Source organism: Mesocricetus auratus, unplaced genomic scaffold (assembly GCF_017639785.1).
Source record: "Mesocricetus auratus isolate SY011 unplaced genomic scaffold, BCM_Maur_2.0 Super-Scaffold_100024, whole genome shotgun sequence".
NCBI classification, from domain to species: Eukaryota; Metazoa; Chordata; class Mammalia; order Rodentia; family Cricetidae; genus Mesocricetus; species Mesocricetus auratus.
Window position 1 is genome coordinate 21,461,187 of NW_024429205.1, and position 19,164 is coordinate 21,480,350.

Consider the following 19,164-nt stretch of genomic DNA (forward strand, 5'->3'; position numbering starts at 1 on the left):
GTTAGAACCCAGTGGAGGGCAGGACCTAAATAGACTTCTACTCAAACTTGAAATAACCTCAACAAACCTACACATATAAACGCAGATCCCTGTTTAAAAGCTTTAACTTCTAAAACAGAAATTACCTCAAAACTGCTCTCAGCCCCAGCCAGCTGCCAGGAAGGCACTGTAGATAAGAAAATAAACATTTGTTAGTTTCGTTTTCCTCAAATGGGTCACAAGTTCACAGGAGGCTGTCCCAACTATGGATAAAGACTCATTGCCATTGTGATGCATCCACGGGTCTGTCGATGCAAAGCCCAGGGTAGGAGCTGAGTGAACTGGTTATGTGCGTTTGCACCACCATTGTGAGCGAAGGGAGTCAACTGCAGGACGTCAGAGTCCTGCAGGAGTTTGGTGTCCCTTCCCCTCCCACCCTTCTCTAGAAATACGATTGTTACAAATAAGAGTGGAAGGGCTGGAGAGATGGCTCCGTGGTTGAGAGCACTGACTGATCTTCCAGAGGACCCGAGTTCAATTCCCAGCACCCACGTGGAAGCTCACAACCATCTGTAACCCCAGTTATAACACCCTCACGTGGACATACATGCAGGCAAAACACCAATGCACATAAAATTAAAAAAAAGAAATAAAAAAAATAGGAGTGGAAACAAATCCTTAGAGAAATTCTGGTGACCTGACTCCTTCAAATTATTGATGCATTCCTAAGACCCTGAGGTCAGACACCCCCCTCCATCTCGGCTGTTGCCGTCCCTGTCCCATGCCTGCCGTCACATGCATATGTCCCCACATTCCTTCTCTGAACAGCCAGCACAGGTATGGGAGTGGCTTTCAGGGCTCAAGAGTCTACTTGCCTGGAATGTCGCCTGTGTCTGGTAGATTTTTAGGACTCACTGTCAATTGTCATTTTCCTCAAGTTGCAGTTTTTGCTGCTGTCAATTAACTGCCTGAACACCCTTGGGAGAACCCAAGTCAGGCTGAGCCTGGCTGGTGGTACTAATGGATGTGAGGAGCCCCCTGGGGAGAGAGACTGTATCTCACAGAACCACTGGGGGTAGATTAGGCACCAGCACAGGTGCAGTAGGACTCCGAGAACTGAAGGGGCTGCGAGCCGGACAAGTCTTGAGTGGGGTGTGCTACAGAACTAGCAGCTGGGGTGAGGTAACCTAGGAGATCACACAAGGGTACAAAGGGAGGGAGGTGTCCATGTCCACTCTGGGCGAGGCTCACCGCCTGCCTCGAGCAGCCTGGTGGACTGCAGCCTGGTGTCCTAAGAGGAAGCGAAGGGCAAGCCCACCGAGTGCCCTACCACCGAGCCGAGTCCCAGCCTTGAGCAAGATTGGCAGACTCTGGGAAAGTCAGTGCAGCTCTCCTGACTTAGGCTACCATTTCCTCTCGACTGAGGGTCTCTCCCTTTGTACCACAGCCTCCCCCTCATCTCTGGGAGGGGACCTTCCTGATGGAGAGACCCTACTGCCCCTCCCCCATGCTTCCTTAAGACCCCTCTCCTCTCGGAGCTCCCTGATCGTCTTCCTTTCCTCACATCTAGCTTTGAGAGACCTCCATGGCCTTTTTGTTCTGCCCCAGTACCTGCCCACCCACACAAACCAAAGTCAAGAAACAATATTGGCCAAGGACAAAACTGCAAGTCAACTGTATACATGCCCTGTCCTATGAGGACAGCTGCCCCTCCTTGGAGCTCAGGGTGTGTGATGCTGGAAGGGGTAGGCAGAAAATGGAGGGTGTCCTGGTAGGTGGTGTCTCCCTTTGGCCATTGGCATTGGACATGGAATATTTAGACAATGTTGGTTCTGGACTCTTCAAATCATCTCTGATGACTTTCATGGCCCATCAGACTAGGTGTCTCCCCGAAAGGAATATATTGTTAGTGGTAAGTTATTTCTTTGGCCAGCCTGACGGCAAACCTGTGCCAACTATGAAGGCCACTGAAAACTGTGGTCTTGTAGGCATAGCCACAGGACACATTTCCACATAGGAACAGTGCAGGGATGGCATTGTTAGTGTTCTTGTTGAGGGGACAAAATGCCTGCAAGAAGCAACGTATTTGGACTCAGAGTTCGAGATGGTGCATCTATCATGGGGAAGAGGGCATGGCAGGGTTACAGCGTCAGTAGCCTGTGACTTGATCTCACAGCTCTGTGCCCTGGGAAGGAGAGAGCTCATTCTGGGAGCAAGGTAGGCTCTAACTCTCCTTCCCACAGGCCACCTGTTTCCTCCAACGAGGTCCCACTTCTAAAGGTCCCCAAACTTCTTTTAACAGTACCACCAGCTGAGGATCAGTTATTCAAACACAGCCTACGGGGCACCATTTACATCCAAATCATAACACACACAATGGCCTTCTTATGATGTCCATTCAAAATGTCTGTGGCTCAGAGCAAGCACACCAGACTGCCAACGAACTGCATGCCACACGCTACACCGTGAATGACCTATTGAGTGCCCTTAGCACGTTCGCTAACCTGGTTTCCTGAGGCAGCAAACCGGGTAATTGGAGTGGCTTTCCCCTTCACTATCCTAGAACTCAGAGACAAATATTCAGAAGTCAGCCCCATCAGTCTCTCTGGACTTCAATGTCACCTTCTACTGACTGGCATGTGACTGCTCATGTCCCGTGCTGATGAAAAGTCGCCTGCACCTCCTGCTTGCCTGGAACTCTGAGGCGGAAGCCTCAGGCAGGCGTGACTCATAGTTGTCTGACTCGGTAGGCACAGCTGCTCACAGGCCACCACAGCGTCCTGTAAGGCCCCTGTATGAATGAGACTTGCCAGTCACCCTAAGGAGCTTAGAGTCACCCAGAAGATCTGTGTACAGCCAAGGAGGTCACAAGGGAGACATTGGATGACTTTGGCCCTCGCTTTTCCAGATTCTGGCATAGCACAACACTCAGTGATTGCAGCACAGCTCAAGCCTGCTCTTCCTTTGCTGGTCTCTGAGCCTGTTTAAAAAAAAAGGTCTAGAACAATGGTTTCTCTCTCTCTCTCTCTCTCTCTCTCTCTCTATATATATATATATATATATATATAGCATTTTTATTTTATGTGCATTAGTGCTTTGCCTGCATGTATGTCTGTGTGAAGGTGTCAGATCTTGGAATTACAGTCAGTTTTTAGCTGTCATGTGGGTGCTGGGAATTGAACTCAGGTCCTCTGGAAGAGCAGTCAGCACTCTTAACCATTGAGCCATCTCTCCAGTCTAGAGCAATGGTTCTCAACATGTGAGTCATGACCTCTTTCACAGGGGCCACAGATCCGATATCCTATATTTCAGATATTTCCCTTATAATTCACAACAGTAGCAAAAATATGGTTATGAAATAGCCATGAAATAATTTTATGGCCGGGGTCATCACAACACGAAGAACCGTATTAAAGGGTCGCAGCACCAGGAAGGTTGAGAACCACTGCTCTAGAGGATCACAAATCCCGCCTCTGGTGTTGCTGTGGGACGTTACACTTTACAAAGAACCCAAGAATTTAGTGCACCCCGCCGAAGCGTGACCTCTTCCACTTCTGCCGCGCAGGGCGCGTTCCTTGCATCCCGGAAGAGGATCTTTGTTCATGCACACAACAGTTGCCCACACAGCACTTTCCTGCTCTTTGATCCCTGCAGCAACTGCAGGAGCAAAGCAAGGAAGCCAGGCGCATTCCCATTTTATAGATGAGGAAGTCCACAGACAGAAAGATTGAGTGCATGACCAGGTCGCCACATGGGACTGGTTTTCCTCAAGGAAGGATGGATTGTGGAAAATTATGCTCCGGATACATTCTAAGTGGGCAGACATCAAGGAGACCTGCAAATCAGAGTGTGAGTCCTGCTTTAATTTGACTAGTAAAATCATCCTGCCTACCGGTGGCCATTGCTGAGCTGCCTCTAGCTGGTTGTCTTGTAGAGTCAGATTCTGAACTTGGAAATGCATGAGCACCACCCAAGGGCCGTAGGAGTGCCACCCAAGGGCCTTCTGTAATTACCGGGCCTAACATATCCAGGCCCCATGCAGTCTAAAGCAACCTGGATGGAGGGGGGGGCAGTGCCTAACTAATGGAGGAGAAATAAAGAGTTGCTGCATTAAAGGGGACCTCTGAGGCAGAAGCCTCTGCCTTGTACCCCCAGGCCTGGTGCTATAACAGACCTTTTCTGGTTTCCAACCCCAAGGGTTGCAACTCTAATTTGGATGACTGATCTCTGCCAAGCCTGTCCCTCAGAGCACACACAGGTGGTTTTCTTTTGTCCCCAGCAGGGTGGAAAAATACATGTTTTTTTCCCTGACTAACCTTACCGAGGTGGGAGTTTTTCAGGGAGCCAAGAGCCTTTACGGATCCGAGAGCCTGACGGTGAAACAACCTTCCAGAAGTGAAGCATTCCCCTGGGATCCCATGACTGGGGGTCAGTGATGCCACAAGTGCCTTGGTGGTTTCCGCTAATGTCTCGGTTGCAGGGAACACTGGAAGACTTCTCTTTCCACATACCTGATAGAAAGCAAAATATGAGGTCTAAGTCCCTCAGAGTCAACGGGGACAAGACAGAGGGCTGTAACTTTCCATGAGGGCCGAGAGAGGAGTGAGACTTACTGTCTCAATTCAATGCACAGCTTCTCTGGCAGCCCGGGGCAGTTACACGGGAGACTCTGCCATCAAGTTGAAAGTGGCAGCTCTGGAGTTACATGGATAATCCCAGGGTACAGAGTCTGGAAGAATCTGAAGGATGACCTATGCGAGCAGCCAATCACAACTACTCATTGATGTACCTCTGCCATCTGTTATACGCATCTTCAAAAGTCTATTTACTGAGGGGGCCAGGCAGATGGCTCAGTGGGTAAGAGCACTGGTTATTTTTCCAGACGACCTTGATTTGATTCCTAGCACCCACATGGTGGTTCCCAACTATCTGTCACGCCAGTTCCTGGCCCCTGTGGGTAGCATCAGGCCTGCATGTGGTGCACAGGCATACACACAGACAAAATACCCATATATAAACTAAAAATAAATGTCAAAAACATTTACATTTATTTTTGCTCTTTGAAAATTTCATATATGTGCATAATGTATTTTGGTCATCTTCATCCCGTTACCCTCTCTCATTCCCCTCCTGCACCCACTAAACCCTATTTTACTATCAGCTTCTTTCTGATTTCATGTCTGTTTAGTTTTGTGACCCACTGACTTTAAATAGAGTTTTTGATAAGCAGGGGAGGGGAGGTTATTTAAAAGAGCATGGGTGGATACCTTACCAGTGTCTACACTGCTGAAGAAAATCACCTTCCCAAGCAACCCTTAACCAATGTCTCTTTGGGGAGGAGTAAAGCTTCAAGTGTCCCTACCCTTTTAAAACTTATTACTACTATACAAGGCAGACATTACCATGTCCATCTTATGGATAAGGAAACTGAGGTTTGGAGAGCGTGACGAGACTCAGAATGTCTCTCTGTTTTTATGTAACTGATGAGCTAAAAGACACTTTTACATTTTGGGGGAGTGTATCTATGTTCAGAAATTTCAACATTGCTTTTGAAAAGACTAATTTCCCCACCATATTGCCTCTGTTTCTGTGTCAAGCTTTGGGTGACTATCTTTTTCTGGGCCGCTCTGGCCTCCATTCTGTCCCATGGGTCTGTCTATTCTTTTGGTAGTACCATACTATCTTGATTCCTGTACTCTACAGTAAGTTTTGATATTGGATTGTATTGGTCCTCCGTGTTGTCTTAGCTACTTGAGGTCTTTTGTCTCTCCATAGAAACCTTAGAGTCAGTTTGCTGATATCCACAGAGATTTCTATACTTTTATATGGCTCTAAAGACTAAAATGGAGAACAGTATCTTATGACAGGTGAAAATTATATAGGATATAAACTGTAGCCTCTGCAGATGAAGTTAACATTATGCTTGTGGCCACTTTCACAATATTGAAATCATGAAGAGAATGGAATGGTCATGTCAGAAAAGAGACTTTAGGGTCTACAGAAGCTAAAATATGAACTATTGGCCTGTATAGAAAACATTTGCCAGACCTAGTCCCGGGCATGTAACTTATACTCACTTGGTTGCTTCCGAACACTACCCATGTAGCTAAGTGAGCTAGGCTGTCTGTTTTGAGTCTCTCTGTCACTGGTTGCTGACTGTGTCAACTCTACTGTAAATTGAGCTTTCTGGATCTCACGTTACTGCATATAACATGAGATTATGGCACGTATCTCATAGAATTGTCATAAAGATTAAAGCAATTATGTAAGTGCTCTAACTGTGGTATATAGAAGATCTGTGGAGGCAGAGGGAGCTATATGGAAGCTACCACTTAATTTATATTTGCTCTTCTGGCCTAGGAAGAACATACCTGAACTCTAACTCATCACTCCACTACTGTAGTGACAGCATCTTAAAAATCCATCTCTTCAAGGCTGGCCAAGGGTTGCCTGGCATTTGTGGCTTTGAAGTCCATCTCCTCCTATCTCTCTGTGGCCCACCCCCTCCTTGCACTCCAGCCACAGACCCCGTGTCCTGCATTTTTCCAGCCCTCCATGCTTGCCTGCTCCTCACTGATTTCCCATCCTGGGGGCCTTTTCTGCTCAGAAAACTGGCTTCTGGGAATTTCCAAGGAGTCAATGAGATCTGGAGGTGGGTCGTAGCCATCACTTGTGGAAACTGGTGTCCGGCCCCTCGGTGGGTAGGAACTGGAAATGTACTGCTTCTCCTTCATGAAACTCCAGATAAATTATTTTCGGGGTCAAAAGGTAAAGCTGCAGATGAAGGCTGGGGTGGGAAATTAGTCAGACTCCACCTCCCAGTCAGGCTTGCCTTTCGCAGTGTCTGCTGCTCGTTAGGAGCACTTCCCTGGGACCGTGCACACTGTGCAGAGAGCCGGGAGGAGAAAAGTCAGAGGAAGCAAAGGATGTAAATCCAGGCTCAAGTATCAGGCTAGAAATGTCCTGTGGCACTCTTGAGACAGAAGTCAAGATTGTGTTACCATAGGAAAACTTTGCAGAGGCTGGCATAATGGCACACACCTTAATCCCAGCACTTAGGAGGCAGAGGCAGGCAGATCTCTGTGAGTTGGAGGCCAGCCTGGTCTACAGAGTAAGTTCCAGGCCAAATGGGGCTATATAGTCAGAAGTATGCTGGGATGAGGAGCATGTCTCTGTGTTTCCCTGCCTGTGTTGTGTCCTCCTTTTCCTCAATTCAGAGAGACCCTTTAAGAATTAGCAGCGGTGCCTAGGTACACAGCACAGTCATGGCTGCCTGGAACTCCATGATTAGCTCTGAGCAGTTATCTCACTACACTTCAGACCATTCTGGAATGACTTTTGCTGTTCCTGCCTTGCCCTGGATCCCCAAACAATAGCAGCTGTATGTCCATCATTAAGATTCTAGGGGGTTCTGATCCTTGGCAAGGATGTCTGGCAATCTAATAATGCATCATGCAGGACATAGGGTGACAACTGTCCCTCTCAGACAGCACTCTGCCTTGATCCGGGGATTCTACCGTGATGGAATATATTAATGGGATCATGGTGTCCCAAACCATGATGGTTAGAAAAAAGGAATCTGTGCTTTTTCTAAGATAAAGGAGATTACTAATATGGGCACATAGATAGGGCTTGGGAAACAGGTATAAAGGATACAAGTTTGGGCAAGAGTTAATTTCAACTTTTAAAAACATCTCATATATATATATATATAATTGAACTATTTCTGCTTGTTTACTTACTTGTGTATTTCTTTTTATTCATTTTTAGGGCCCTCCCAAATTGGTAGCTCTTCCATAGAGAACACACTGGCATGGCAGCCACAGGAAGTGGTAAGGATTTCACCCCTGGTAGGAGGTATATGTGGATAGTGGGGTGGGGGGTCTGAACTTCTAGTGGGGAAAAAATCCAAATTTCTAAGCAGGTTGGTGACCCCTCATTAAGGCCGTAACTGAGTGGGTCAAAGGATCTGCTTCCCCAGGCCAGCCAGGATGCCTGGCAGAACGTTACCATGGCTCCTGGTATTCGGGGCTCATCATCCTTGCAGACCAAGCGGGTAGTTCCCAGAAGTGTCCCGCAAGCATTATAAACGGGCACTGTGAACCTTGAAGTAGATGCTGTTAGTTATCCAAAGGCATCTGGGAGAGGTCTTCCCAGAAGATCCACAAGATAAGAGATGAGAGTAAGTGCTGCAAGACTCTTACTGTAATCAGCAATTCAGAAGAAATTAACTTAGGTTTGTGAGATACACTGAGGGCTTCCTGCGCTTTTCCTGCCAGTGTCCCTCCCCTAGCATTTCCCATGTCCCACAGAGGCCACTGTGGATTCCAGCACCAGGACCCTGAGAGGCCCATACCGCCCTGAAGTCTTGCATGCATACTGGTCACCGTGTCCCTCCTCTGCTCTCAATGATCCCTTTGGACTCAGGACACTCCAATCTGGGAAAGACACAGGATGCTCTTGGGTGTTTGCAGCAGCAAATATGCACAGTGCCTCGTGTTCTTTCTTGTGCTAAAACCAGAGAGGAACAATATACAATAAAAATAAGAGGCACTGAATTAATTTTGTACACGTAGTCTCAGTAAACTTGATTGTTTCTGCCTTTAAAATTGGAATAAGAAATCCATAACATTAATATTTACACTGTGTTTGTGCAGCATTGGGCAGGCTATCCATCCATGGCTATCCATCTCCAGAATGGCGCATCATCCCGAGTTCACTTCTGTTTGTTTGGTCCCTTTTACTCTCCCTTCCCTCTCCATCACACTACTCCAAGCCGTGCACGTACCACTTGCTAAAACCCTCATCAAGAAAAAAGAAAAAAATCCTCATCAAGAGACACGTGTGCTTTCTCACCAGGGGAACTGGGTAGAAAACGTGCCCATGGGCAAGTGTTGCTTCTGGATTTTGAGCCTACGTAACCAAGGGCAGGAACGTTCCTATGCCAAGTGTTTTAGCAGGCAATGCTTCTCTACATAGAAACTAATGGTGTTTGCTTTCAGTTGCGGACCCTGAAGAATTTCGCATTCCCGTGCAAGCCAAGGAAGTTAGGACTGAGTACGCCTTCAAAGTCAGGTAGGTGTCCACTGGCCGTGAGCAGGGAGGCTCAGTGGTCAACAGAGGCGATGCCTCTATTCCTCTTCTACCCCTCGGGCATTCTCCCTCAGCCCTGTTTCAGTGGTTCTCAACCTGGGGGGCGTGACTTGTTGGAGAGTGGCATATCAGGCATCCTGTGAATCAGATGTTTACCTTACGAATCGTAACAATAGCAACATTACAGTTCTGAAGCAGCAATGAAACATTTTTTTGGTTGGGGGAGGTTGTCACCAAACATGAGGAACTGTATTAAAGGGCCACGGCATTTGAGAACCACTGCTCTTCTCTGCCTCTGTTATTCCTGTGGAGGGCCAGAGACAACACAACATTTAAAGGTTAGAACCAACTCGGGGACAGCCGCTAGTGTCTTGACTCCCTCGAGGGGTAAAGTGTCCTGGGAATTGTGGGTTGGAGGCTGTCTCTCATGTGGCTTCCCCATTCCTGTCATGTAGTCACAGTGGTCACTCTAGCCACTTCCCCCTTATTATGGGCTGGGCTTCTCTAAAACCTGGATGCCATAGACCAGCTTTACATATTAAGTGGCTGACTAAGTTTAGTGGATGTGTATGCTGAGGTGTGCGTGCGTGCGTGCGTGCGTGCGTGCGTGTGTGTGTGTGTGTGTGTGTGTGTGTGTGTGTGTGTTCTGTTGTAAGGACTTCATTCGTGTTCCCACTTAACTTATTTTAAGAAAAATAGACTGACGTACTTTTTAGAAAATGGTATCTTTTAGAAGTTTGTTTATTATTTATTTGGGTTTTTTGAGACAGTATTTCTCTGTGGAGCCCTGGCTGTCTTGGAACTCTCTCCATCCACCAGGCTGACCTCAAACTCTCAGAGACCCAACTGCCTCTGCCTCCCGAGTGCTGAGATTAAAGGCATGCGCCACCACTGCCTGGCTCAAAGTTTACGTTTAAATCCCATTTAACACAGCCAGGAAGTTTGGCCAGTTCTTTCGAGGGAGATACACATGTAAGTCAAGGAGATACATATCATTTGCATATAATTTGCATCCAGTATTTCTGTGTGGTCACTGAGAGTGTTATTCTCCGATTATCTTCTAACTACACTTAACAAGTGGATACCCAGGTGGCCCTAATTTTAGTCTCTTGGCCCTGCTGCTTTATTAATGGTAGCTCAGAAATGCAGGGTCATGAGTTAGTGGGAGGAAAGAAGCAGGCAGAGGGCCAGGCGAGAAGATGCCATGAGAACCTGGGCATAGGCTTGGAGAGACTCAGCTGGGGTTAATAGTGTGGTCTCCAGAGGGCAGGAACCTTGAGTGTGGGTCCTGGGGTTCCCAGTGAGTATAGCATCTTAACTTGCTGGCAGACCTGGCCTTGGTGGCTATGTTGGGACTTTGAAGTGTGGGTCTACTGTCTACTCCTTGTACCCATAGAGGCCATTCTCTGCCTACTTTGCGGGACTGTAGATCTGACCTTGCCTTGGTTCTTATCTTCACAGTTCACTCTCTGACACCATCAGACATTAAACTCGTGGCAGCCATTGGTAACCTGGGAACTGTAAGTATTTCATATAGCTTGGCCTCGGGGATCATTTGGTGCCAGTGACGCCATGAATAAGCTCCTGATGTCTTGGCAGAGTGTTCTGTTTAAGGCCAGGTGTGGTGGCACAAGGCTGTAATCTGAGCACTTGAGAGATAAAGGCAGAAGAACCAGAAGTCCCAGGTCGTCTTCACCTACAAAATAATTTGGAGGCTAGCTGGGCAGTGGTGGTGCACGCCTTTAGTCCCAGGAGGCACAGGTAGGCAGATCTCTGTGAGTTTGAGCTCAGTCTGGTCTACAGAGTGACTTCCAGGACAGCCAGGGCTGTTACACAGAGAAACCCTGTCCTTAAAAACCACCACCACCAATAGTAATAATAATTTGGAGGCTGTCCTGGGCTGTTGGACTTCTGTCTCAGATAGTACTCCATTTGGGAGAGTCAAAGATGTCCTAAAATCTTAGAGGGAGGACCTAATTTTAAAAAAAATCAAATGAATTGCTACAATCATCTCAGGGATGGGAATGCCTGAGGTTCCTCACTAGTAAGTTAAATCCATTGGTGAATGCTGCCCAGAGTGTATGCCATGTGTTTTAAAATGCACTGCTTCCGTTTTCTACAAGTACTTACTCTGTTGAGTGTATCCCGCTTATCTCTCTACATCTACATTGTCTCTTTGTATTTCTCACTTCTGTCCCCGCCGTTAGTCACCCTTGCCCCCTATTTTCCCTTTAGCTTTCTCTTTCATTTTACATATTCATTCATGGTTTTATGTATCTGTGTAAGATACAGGAGCTACAGCAAGAGGAAGTATCTGACGTTTGTCTTCCTGAAATTGACTTAATTCCCGTAACACGATTGTCTCCAGTTGCGTCCCCTTTTCTTTCAACAATATGACTTGCTTCTTTATGACCAAGAAGATCCCACCATGTATATAAACCACATTTTCTCTACCCATCCCTCTGGTGTTGGATAAGTAGGTTGTTATGAATAGTGCTGCAACAGACAATGATGTGTACGTGTTTTGGATGTGTTGACTTTGGATCCTTTGGGTAAATACTCAGGAGTGGTGTGGCTGGGTCATGCAGAAAACCTATTTTTAGTTTTCAAGAAGCCTCCATACTGAATTCTGCAGTCATTGCACAGGGTTGGTTTGTTAAAATCCTTAAAGCTTTTGCATTTATAAGAAAAAGGAAATTCCATGTCTGCTTTGTGTGCTTTTTAAGATACATGGAGGGGTTGGAGAGTTGGTTCAGTGCTTAAGAGCACTTGTTGGACCCAGAAGACTCAGGTTCAATTCCCAGCACCTACAGGGCAGCTCACAACCATCTGTAACTCTAGTCCCTGGAAACTGGGCACCCTCTTCTGACCAGCTGACCTTGGTGGGGGCTTGGGTCCTCCGTGTGATGCACAGATATACATGCAGCAAAACACTTGTACAATGATTTTTAAAATACACTGATATTAGTAAAAATGTGTAATTGCGTTCAATATGAATTTATGCATCTTGCTATCTCAGCTACTTAAATACTTATTTATAATACGTAATACCATGCAAATATAGGAAGGAGTGACAAGAGAGTGTTCACATTGGGCAGAGGCCCGGCCCTTGGCCTTCCTTCTCTCTTCCCTGTGTCCTTCCTCACCGTACCCACTGCCCAAGAGTAATACCCCCCCCGTCTTCTATCTCATGTGCTCTCATGCTTCCCCGCCCCTTTCTTAAAGCCTCTGTCTCCCCTCTCTAGTTTTCTTGCTGCTCCCCACACTCTCCTTGACATCAGGGTCCTGCGTTCTGCCACAGAGACTCCGGCACATTCATGTTGAAGCAGCCCTTCACACAGCAGCAGGGAAATGGGATCAGCCTAGCTGTCCGTCAGCTCATGAATGGGTGATGGATATTTGGTACATATACACAGTGGAATTTTACTTGGCCATGAAGGAAAATAAAAAATTGAAATTTGTAGGAAAATGGATAGAATAGAGGTAACCCAGGTCCAGCAAGACAAATCTTTACAGTTTCTTTGTGTACGCAGACCCAAGCTTCCACATGAGTCTTTTTTTTAAGTATGCAGCTGAGTAGTATAAAGTATAGCCAGTCTCCAGAACATTCTTCACCTTACAAAACTGAAACGCTTCACACGTTAAATAATAACTCATCTTGCATTTTCCCAGCCCCACCCACACCCAAAACACCACATTTCCACTTTTGGTTTCCTTGAGTTTGACTAGAGACTTCACATCCTTGAAATCATGTAGTAGTATCTGTCTTTATATAAACAACTTGTTTTGATCAACATAATTTCCTTCTGTGCCAGATTCTTCCTTTTTAAGGGAGAGTAATATTCCATTGTATGCATGGACATACCATGTTTGTTTATCTGTTCATGCGTGAACGTGAGGCTGAATCATCTTCTGGCTATTGAGAATCCTGCACAAAAAAAAAACAAAAACAAAAACCAACTAAACAAACAAACAAAAACACTGTGTACACATAATCTCAAGATCCTACTTTTCATTCTTTTGGAAAGATGTCTTTAAATATGACACTAGGTTACAAAGTAATTATACTTTTAATTATTTTTTAGGAAGTTGGAAATGATGATGTATGTTTATAATCCTAATGTAGGGAAAATGTGGCAGGATCAAAGCAGATTTGGGGCCAGCCTGGGTTAGACAGCAAGTTCCAGGCCAGGCTGAGATATATAGTGCTATTTTGTCTTTAAAAAAATTACTTTTTTGAGGAATTGTTGTACTGGTTTTCATAGAGGCTGCACAATTTACATTCCCATCAGTAATGCACGGAATTCCAGTTCTTTCATATTCTCAACATGTATTTTTCTATTGTTTTTGTTGGTTGTTTTTTTAGACTTTATTTTATGAGATGTGTCTGGTGTCTTCTCTGAGCCTGTGCTGTAGACACTGAAGCAGTTACTCAGGGTTCCTACTGGTGTGACCCACTCCCTATGGGGGTTCCTACTGGTGTGACCACTCCCTAGGGGGGACTCTGCTTCCTCTGCTCTCGTGCGTGGGCTTGGACTTTCTAGTTTCACTTTGAGACAGCATTCTCGTGTACGGTGATGTTGTCTGCTCTCATTCCCTCCCCTCATTACTGGGAAGGAGTCAGAGCCTCCAGAGACAGAATGAAGCTTGGGCCAGAATGACCTCTGACCTCACCAGTTCATAGCCGGGCCCCTCTACCTTGGATGAAACTTAAAGGCCCATCAACTTGCAGGCCACCCTTTTCTGTCTGTCCTGAGAGCCAGATGTGCCGTGTGTTAAAACACACACACACACACACACACACACACACACACACACACACACACACACGACAAAACTAATGGCAGACTGAATTTTTAAAGTCCTTAATGCTAACACTTTTGCTTTGAGTTTCTGAAGTGTCTGAAATGAAGACATGCTCCCTTACTTGGGATTCTCTTAAAACTTGTTAATTGCTTTAGATTTGAATTTCCTCTCAAGCATTTTAAAATAAGATCTGCAAATATTTACACAATTTATTTTCAATAGCACCTGTGAAGCATGTTCCTTACCAGAACAATCCAGATGTACAGCATAAGAAAAATTAGCAGCTCTATTCACATCTTGTGCCTTGGGCCTCCCTTTACATGTATGTTCACTTACATGTACATACACAATCCAGTACATTTAATGGCAATGTATGTAGGGACATAGGTGACATGTGAAACCTAAATGGTATCATAACACAGTAGTACATCTGAAAATCCTTTTTTTCCATGTTTAGCTATCAAAGACATCTCCATGCCAAACAGTGAGAGCTTATGATCCACTCTGTTAGATTCTTTGTGGGAGAGCCTGTGTCTTATTCGACTTAGGACCTTGAGGTCTTAGTATTGGCCAGGCATTCATCTAATGAGATTGAGAAAGAACACTGGCCATTGGCATGGTTTCTGGGCTCTCCCAGCTGAGCTTCCCCACATCCTGGCCTTGTCCTCTCTTTCCTTCCTTCCTTCCTTCCTTTCTTCCTTTCTTCCTTCCTTCCTTCCTCCTTCTCTTGAGCAACACCTCCCCTTCTGCAATTCAACTAATTGCAGAAGAAGCAAATTTGTGGTCCTGAATCTCTGTGTCTTTAATCCAACCAGTTTCCAGCATCGAAATCAGGAGGTTTTCAAATATTTGTGTTTCCTCTGTCTGCAGTGTGAGATTTGGCAGCGATAGACGCTCAAGCTGACAGACAGCGCCCCCTGTGGTCTGACCCGATCTGTCCAGCTTGCAGGGCCAGGAGGTCCACTCCCCTGACTTCCTAACCCACAGCTCTGTTTCAAAACCCCTGACTTGCATAGTCCAGGGATTTTTGTTCAGCTTGTCCCCTCTCCCTGGAAGATGACCTCCCGATGTCCCTCTTACTGACAAGTGAGAGATGTGACCCCAGGGAGAGGGATTTGTTCTTAGAGCGCTTTAAATACATGACCCAATTCCATGGGCTGACCAGGTTAGAGCTGGTGTCTGGGACAATGAGGACGTAACTGTCTACCTGTGGCCACTATACCTGGCATCTTGTCATCTAGTAACTTTGACAGATCTAAGCTTAAACATATCTGAAATTTGCGTTTGTGTGTCAAAAACTATAAAAAAAAAAACACCAGTGCTAGCCAATATTTGTAGTGCTTTCAATGTCCTGACCACAGCTCCTAGTCTCCCTGGAGCTCGTTAATGCATGGCCTTGTTCCCATGGGTAGGTGAAATAGTTTCCCTTTTGGCACTGTCATTAGACTTCCCCCACAAGGAATGCCCTGCCTTACCCAGGATTTCATCAAAGAGAAAACAAATTTGCTTTATTCCTTAACATTTACCAAGTGCTTACACTATGTCAGGCCCTGTCCTAGGCCCAAGGAATACAGCCAGGTACAAAAAGATGAAAATACCTACCTTCAGTGGCTCTTACATTCTAGTCAAAGTGGGAGAGACGGCAAGGTCACCCTTAGATTGCAGAGGACTAAGGAAAATTGGTCTTTTGGCTCTGTATAGAATGTAGTGTGACTTGTGTGTTTAAATCTCTGCTCTGAGGAAAGCTCTCAGCCATTCTGTTGTGAGGGTCTGACAGACAATCTGCGGGGGAGCAGGGTGTGTCTTCCTTCCCATAGAGTGAGCAAGGTGGACTTGGCCGTCCTGTGATCTCGTAGCTTCCCTGCATTGTGCTGGCTTCCCCCGGTTGATTTATTCACACCAGTGTCTCTTCCAGCCTCCAGCCCCCGGCATGGTCACCATGGAGAAAACACAAAGGTACCCATCCTGGAACACAGCCAACAGGGATGCCCCACAAGTGTTCTCTAACTTCTTGCTGGATTGATGGGGGTGGGGCACCAAGGACCAGAGAGTTGAAAGACTTTGCTTCAGGCTTAGGGACAGGGGAGCAGTCAGAACCAGTTTCCAGCCTCCCAGCTCCCTTCCAGAATCTTTGACTCCCCATGGCTCCTCTGGGTGAATGGGAAGAGTGGGAGAGGCCAGAAAGGTAATTCCCCTGTCTGTCACAGACCTCCTCCCTCTGCTCCTGGGTGACCTTGCAGGGTTTGGACCAGAGTCATTGTACACTAGACTCGGTGTTCCCTTCAGCTTTGGGCAGGACTAGAGAGCTCCAAAAGAGTGTCCAGAGGGAGCTGTTTGCCCCTTACTAGCCCCAGAGCAAGGGTGAGCCAAAGCTTGTTAGGACTGGTCCATGACAGCCAAAGAAAGGGCTCCCAGGGGTGACAAGTGTAGTCTGATCCTTTGGTGCTCGCCTCTTACAGCATCAAGAACGAGCCACAGCATGTATGCATGGAAGCCATGACAGGTGAGTTCTGGGTTTCCAGCCAGCTTCCAGGTTGTCCCCAACCCTGCGACACAGCAGACATCTTGTTAATAAAGATGATGTCCTTGACTGGCCACATTATCACCAGTGCCTGGGAAAGGAGGAAGGCGTGCTAGGAAGGTCGGTAAGGGAGTTGGGGAATGGAAGGTCACACGTCCTGAATAGAAAGCATGAGAGGTGTATGCATTAGGATTAAGGGATATGAATGGGGTGACGGACACAGCCTTGTGGGTTCTCACTCCTCTAGGACCTCAGAGGTGGATTCGTGGCACTTACCTGAAAAGATGTCCTGGCTCCTCCTTCCTGCCCAAGGGGAAGACCCTAGTCTAACTTTCCATTTATTTGCAAAATAAAACGCAACCCTATATTCTCTCTCTCTCTCTCTCTCTCTCTCTCTCTCTCTCTCTCTTTCTCTCTCTCTCCCCCTCTCTCCCCCTCTCTCCCACCCCCTCCATAAAAACATGTCCGAGGCTCCCGAAAATGAAGTGAAGGAAACGAAAGGAAGCAATTGTGATTAACATGTTAATGTTTATTTGCACGTGAACGTGCAGCTGAAGCCACTCACTGTGGGCTGGGCCTCTTCGTTTGATGCCAGAGGACCTTTGTGATTCTGTTAAGTTACCCTAAAGGGGCGAGTACCTCGATGCCACTGATCTAGACTAGGTAGAGTGTCTCATGCTTGCTGCTTGTGAGATGGGTTGGCCATGCGGGCGCTAGGCTGAGCTGTCACGCTCCTGCAGTGATGAGCAGGGGATAACGGGCCCCCTGTCAGCTGAGCCTGGGCGCTGACACAAAGGGCGTGTGATGTACTAGGTTCTTAGAAAGGACAGAGATGGGGATCCCGCCCCTCCTTTGGCCATGTCCCAACAAGGCAGGCTGAGGCCACTGTCCTCCTGTCACCTGATGGGCAGGTGTTAGTGAGGGTTAGGGTGGTAGGAAGGTCTCCAGGGTGGGAGTCGGAGTGCTCACTGACGTGTGGCTGTCACAGCTGTGCCAGCGCCTGGATGTCCTTCCATTCAAAGGGTATGAGAGAAAAGAAGTGGTTGAGTTGGAAATGCCTAGGGATGTACTTTGGGCCTTGGGGACCCCCAACTGTACCACTCTGCTGATTTGCCTGGTTTCTCATTTGCCTCCATTTCTCCCCCTCCTCCTGCCAGGCTGAGTCACCCCTTTTAGGCACACAGTGATCGGGAATCCCGGCTGGGCAGAGGTGACTGGAAAGGCAGAGCTTGCATCTGAAACTGTCAGCCTCACATGTCTAAAGCTGAGGGCACCCTGAGTAGGGAGGGACAATGTCATGGTTGAAACAATACTGACAGCCGTGTCAGGAAAGTGGTCCAGGGATGTCCAGACCCATCCAGTGTATGATGCCATTGGTCCAGGCTCAACCCTCCCATCCTCTGGTCCTAGAGTTTTAGAGCACATAAGCCATGCCCTTGGCTGACAGGGGGCATTTTGAAGATGAGAAAACAGAATGTTAGGCAGATAAACAGAATTTCCCAAGGGGGCACGTTCAGTGAATAGCATGGTCTCTGTAAACCAAGGGCATCTGTCCCTCTAGCCTTGCCTTTTCTCTCCCCATCATGGAAACCCAAAAGAGAGACTGAATAGCAATAGACTAGAAACCAGAAGATGAAAAAAAATGATAGACACAAGTTTTGTGACAAGTTCTAAAGTCAAATTGGTCACTTTTCCTTTGGGAAGCTGTTATTTCCAATGACTTACTACCGTGACTTGGTGGTATGTGTTTTCACCGGCCTTTATCGGCTGTCCTCCCACACGGAATGGAGTGGTCCCCATGTGCCCACATGCATGCCATTCTTACCACGTTGAGCTGAGTTCAAAGCTCTGCATTTCCCACCCATGGCCCTGGGATCCCACAAGCTTGGCACAGCTGAGAAAACCAGACTCATGTGTCTGGGTTTCGGGTGGCAAAGCTAACTGGCATGTGAGTTAGGCAGTCACCTGAGGTCGTGAAGCCAAGCAGCTAGTCCTCTGACCTCCAGCCCAGTTTTCCTTTCCCTCTCAATGCCTGTCATCGGCAGAGTGTGTCCCTCTGTATAGAACTCTCCAGCAGCCCTCTGGATTCTGCTTCCAAAGACCCTGAGGATCGGGCACAAAGAAAGAGAGTGGAGAAAAGGCATTTCCCTCTGCCACCCACCCTCCCTACTCTGCCCTCTCCTCCCTGAGGAGCAAGGCACAACTTAAGTGCTCATGACAGCACTATTTTTAGCAGTCCTCTGGCTGTCAGCTTGGCGACATGTTCTCTCTATGTTCCCTGGAGCTTTCCTACCGTGCTGTCACTCACAGGGAGCAGCCCAGAGCTCTGGTTCTAATCCCAGTAGCTCCTGTCAGCTGGGAGACATGGCCCAGCTTGCTTGATGTCTCTATCTCAGTTTCCCCAGGAGTAAATGAGAAAATGCCTAGAGAGCATTCAACCCTGGGCCTGGCCCACCTAGGCGGATGCTCAGTTTAGCTCGCTTCACTTTCCAGGGTCTGCCTCTGGGGTGACCTCACAGCATGGTGTGAGGGATGTGCCTTGCGGTGGGAACAGAGACTCTGTCTGGTCACTCTAGGGAATTGTTCATCTTCAGATGACCCCTGGCTCTCTCCTTAGTCCTTTCAGATATCATCAGACACTTCAACCCTTCTGTTCTGATGCCCACGTGCTCTCCTGGGAAGAGCGACGCAGCCCACACGACGGTTGAGTAAGTCGCATTCTGGTCCCTCTCTGGTGTCGAGCGCTCTAGCTAGCTCTGTGTGTA

At 47.2% G+C, this 19,164-nt stretch overlaps 1 protein-coding gene across 4 annotated transcripts in view; it reads left to right on the plus strand.

Moving 5' to 3' along the window:
* Plb1 (phospholipase B1) overlaps positions 1 to 19,164 on the plus strand; it is a 121,844-nt gene that overhangs the window by 17,126 nt on the left and 85,554 nt on the right. For all 4 annotated transcript variants that reach the window (XM_040730915.1, XM_040730917.1, XM_040730916.1 and 1 more), the window contains 6 exons: positions 7,750 to 7,811; positions 8,982 to 9,054; positions 10,534 to 10,592; positions 15,794 to 15,834; positions 16,338 to 16,381; positions 19,017 to 19,107. In XM_040730915.1, the coding sequence (XP_040586849.1) occupies positions 7,750 to 7,811; positions 8,982 to 9,054; positions 10,534 to 10,592; positions 15,794 to 15,834; positions 16,338 to 16,381; positions 19,017 to 19,107 (370 nt within the window). The remainder of the gene's footprint in view (positions 1 to 7,749; positions 7,812 to 8,981; positions 9,055 to 10,533; positions 10,593 to 15,793; positions 15,835 to 16,337; positions 16,382 to 19,016; positions 19,108 to 19,164) is intronic.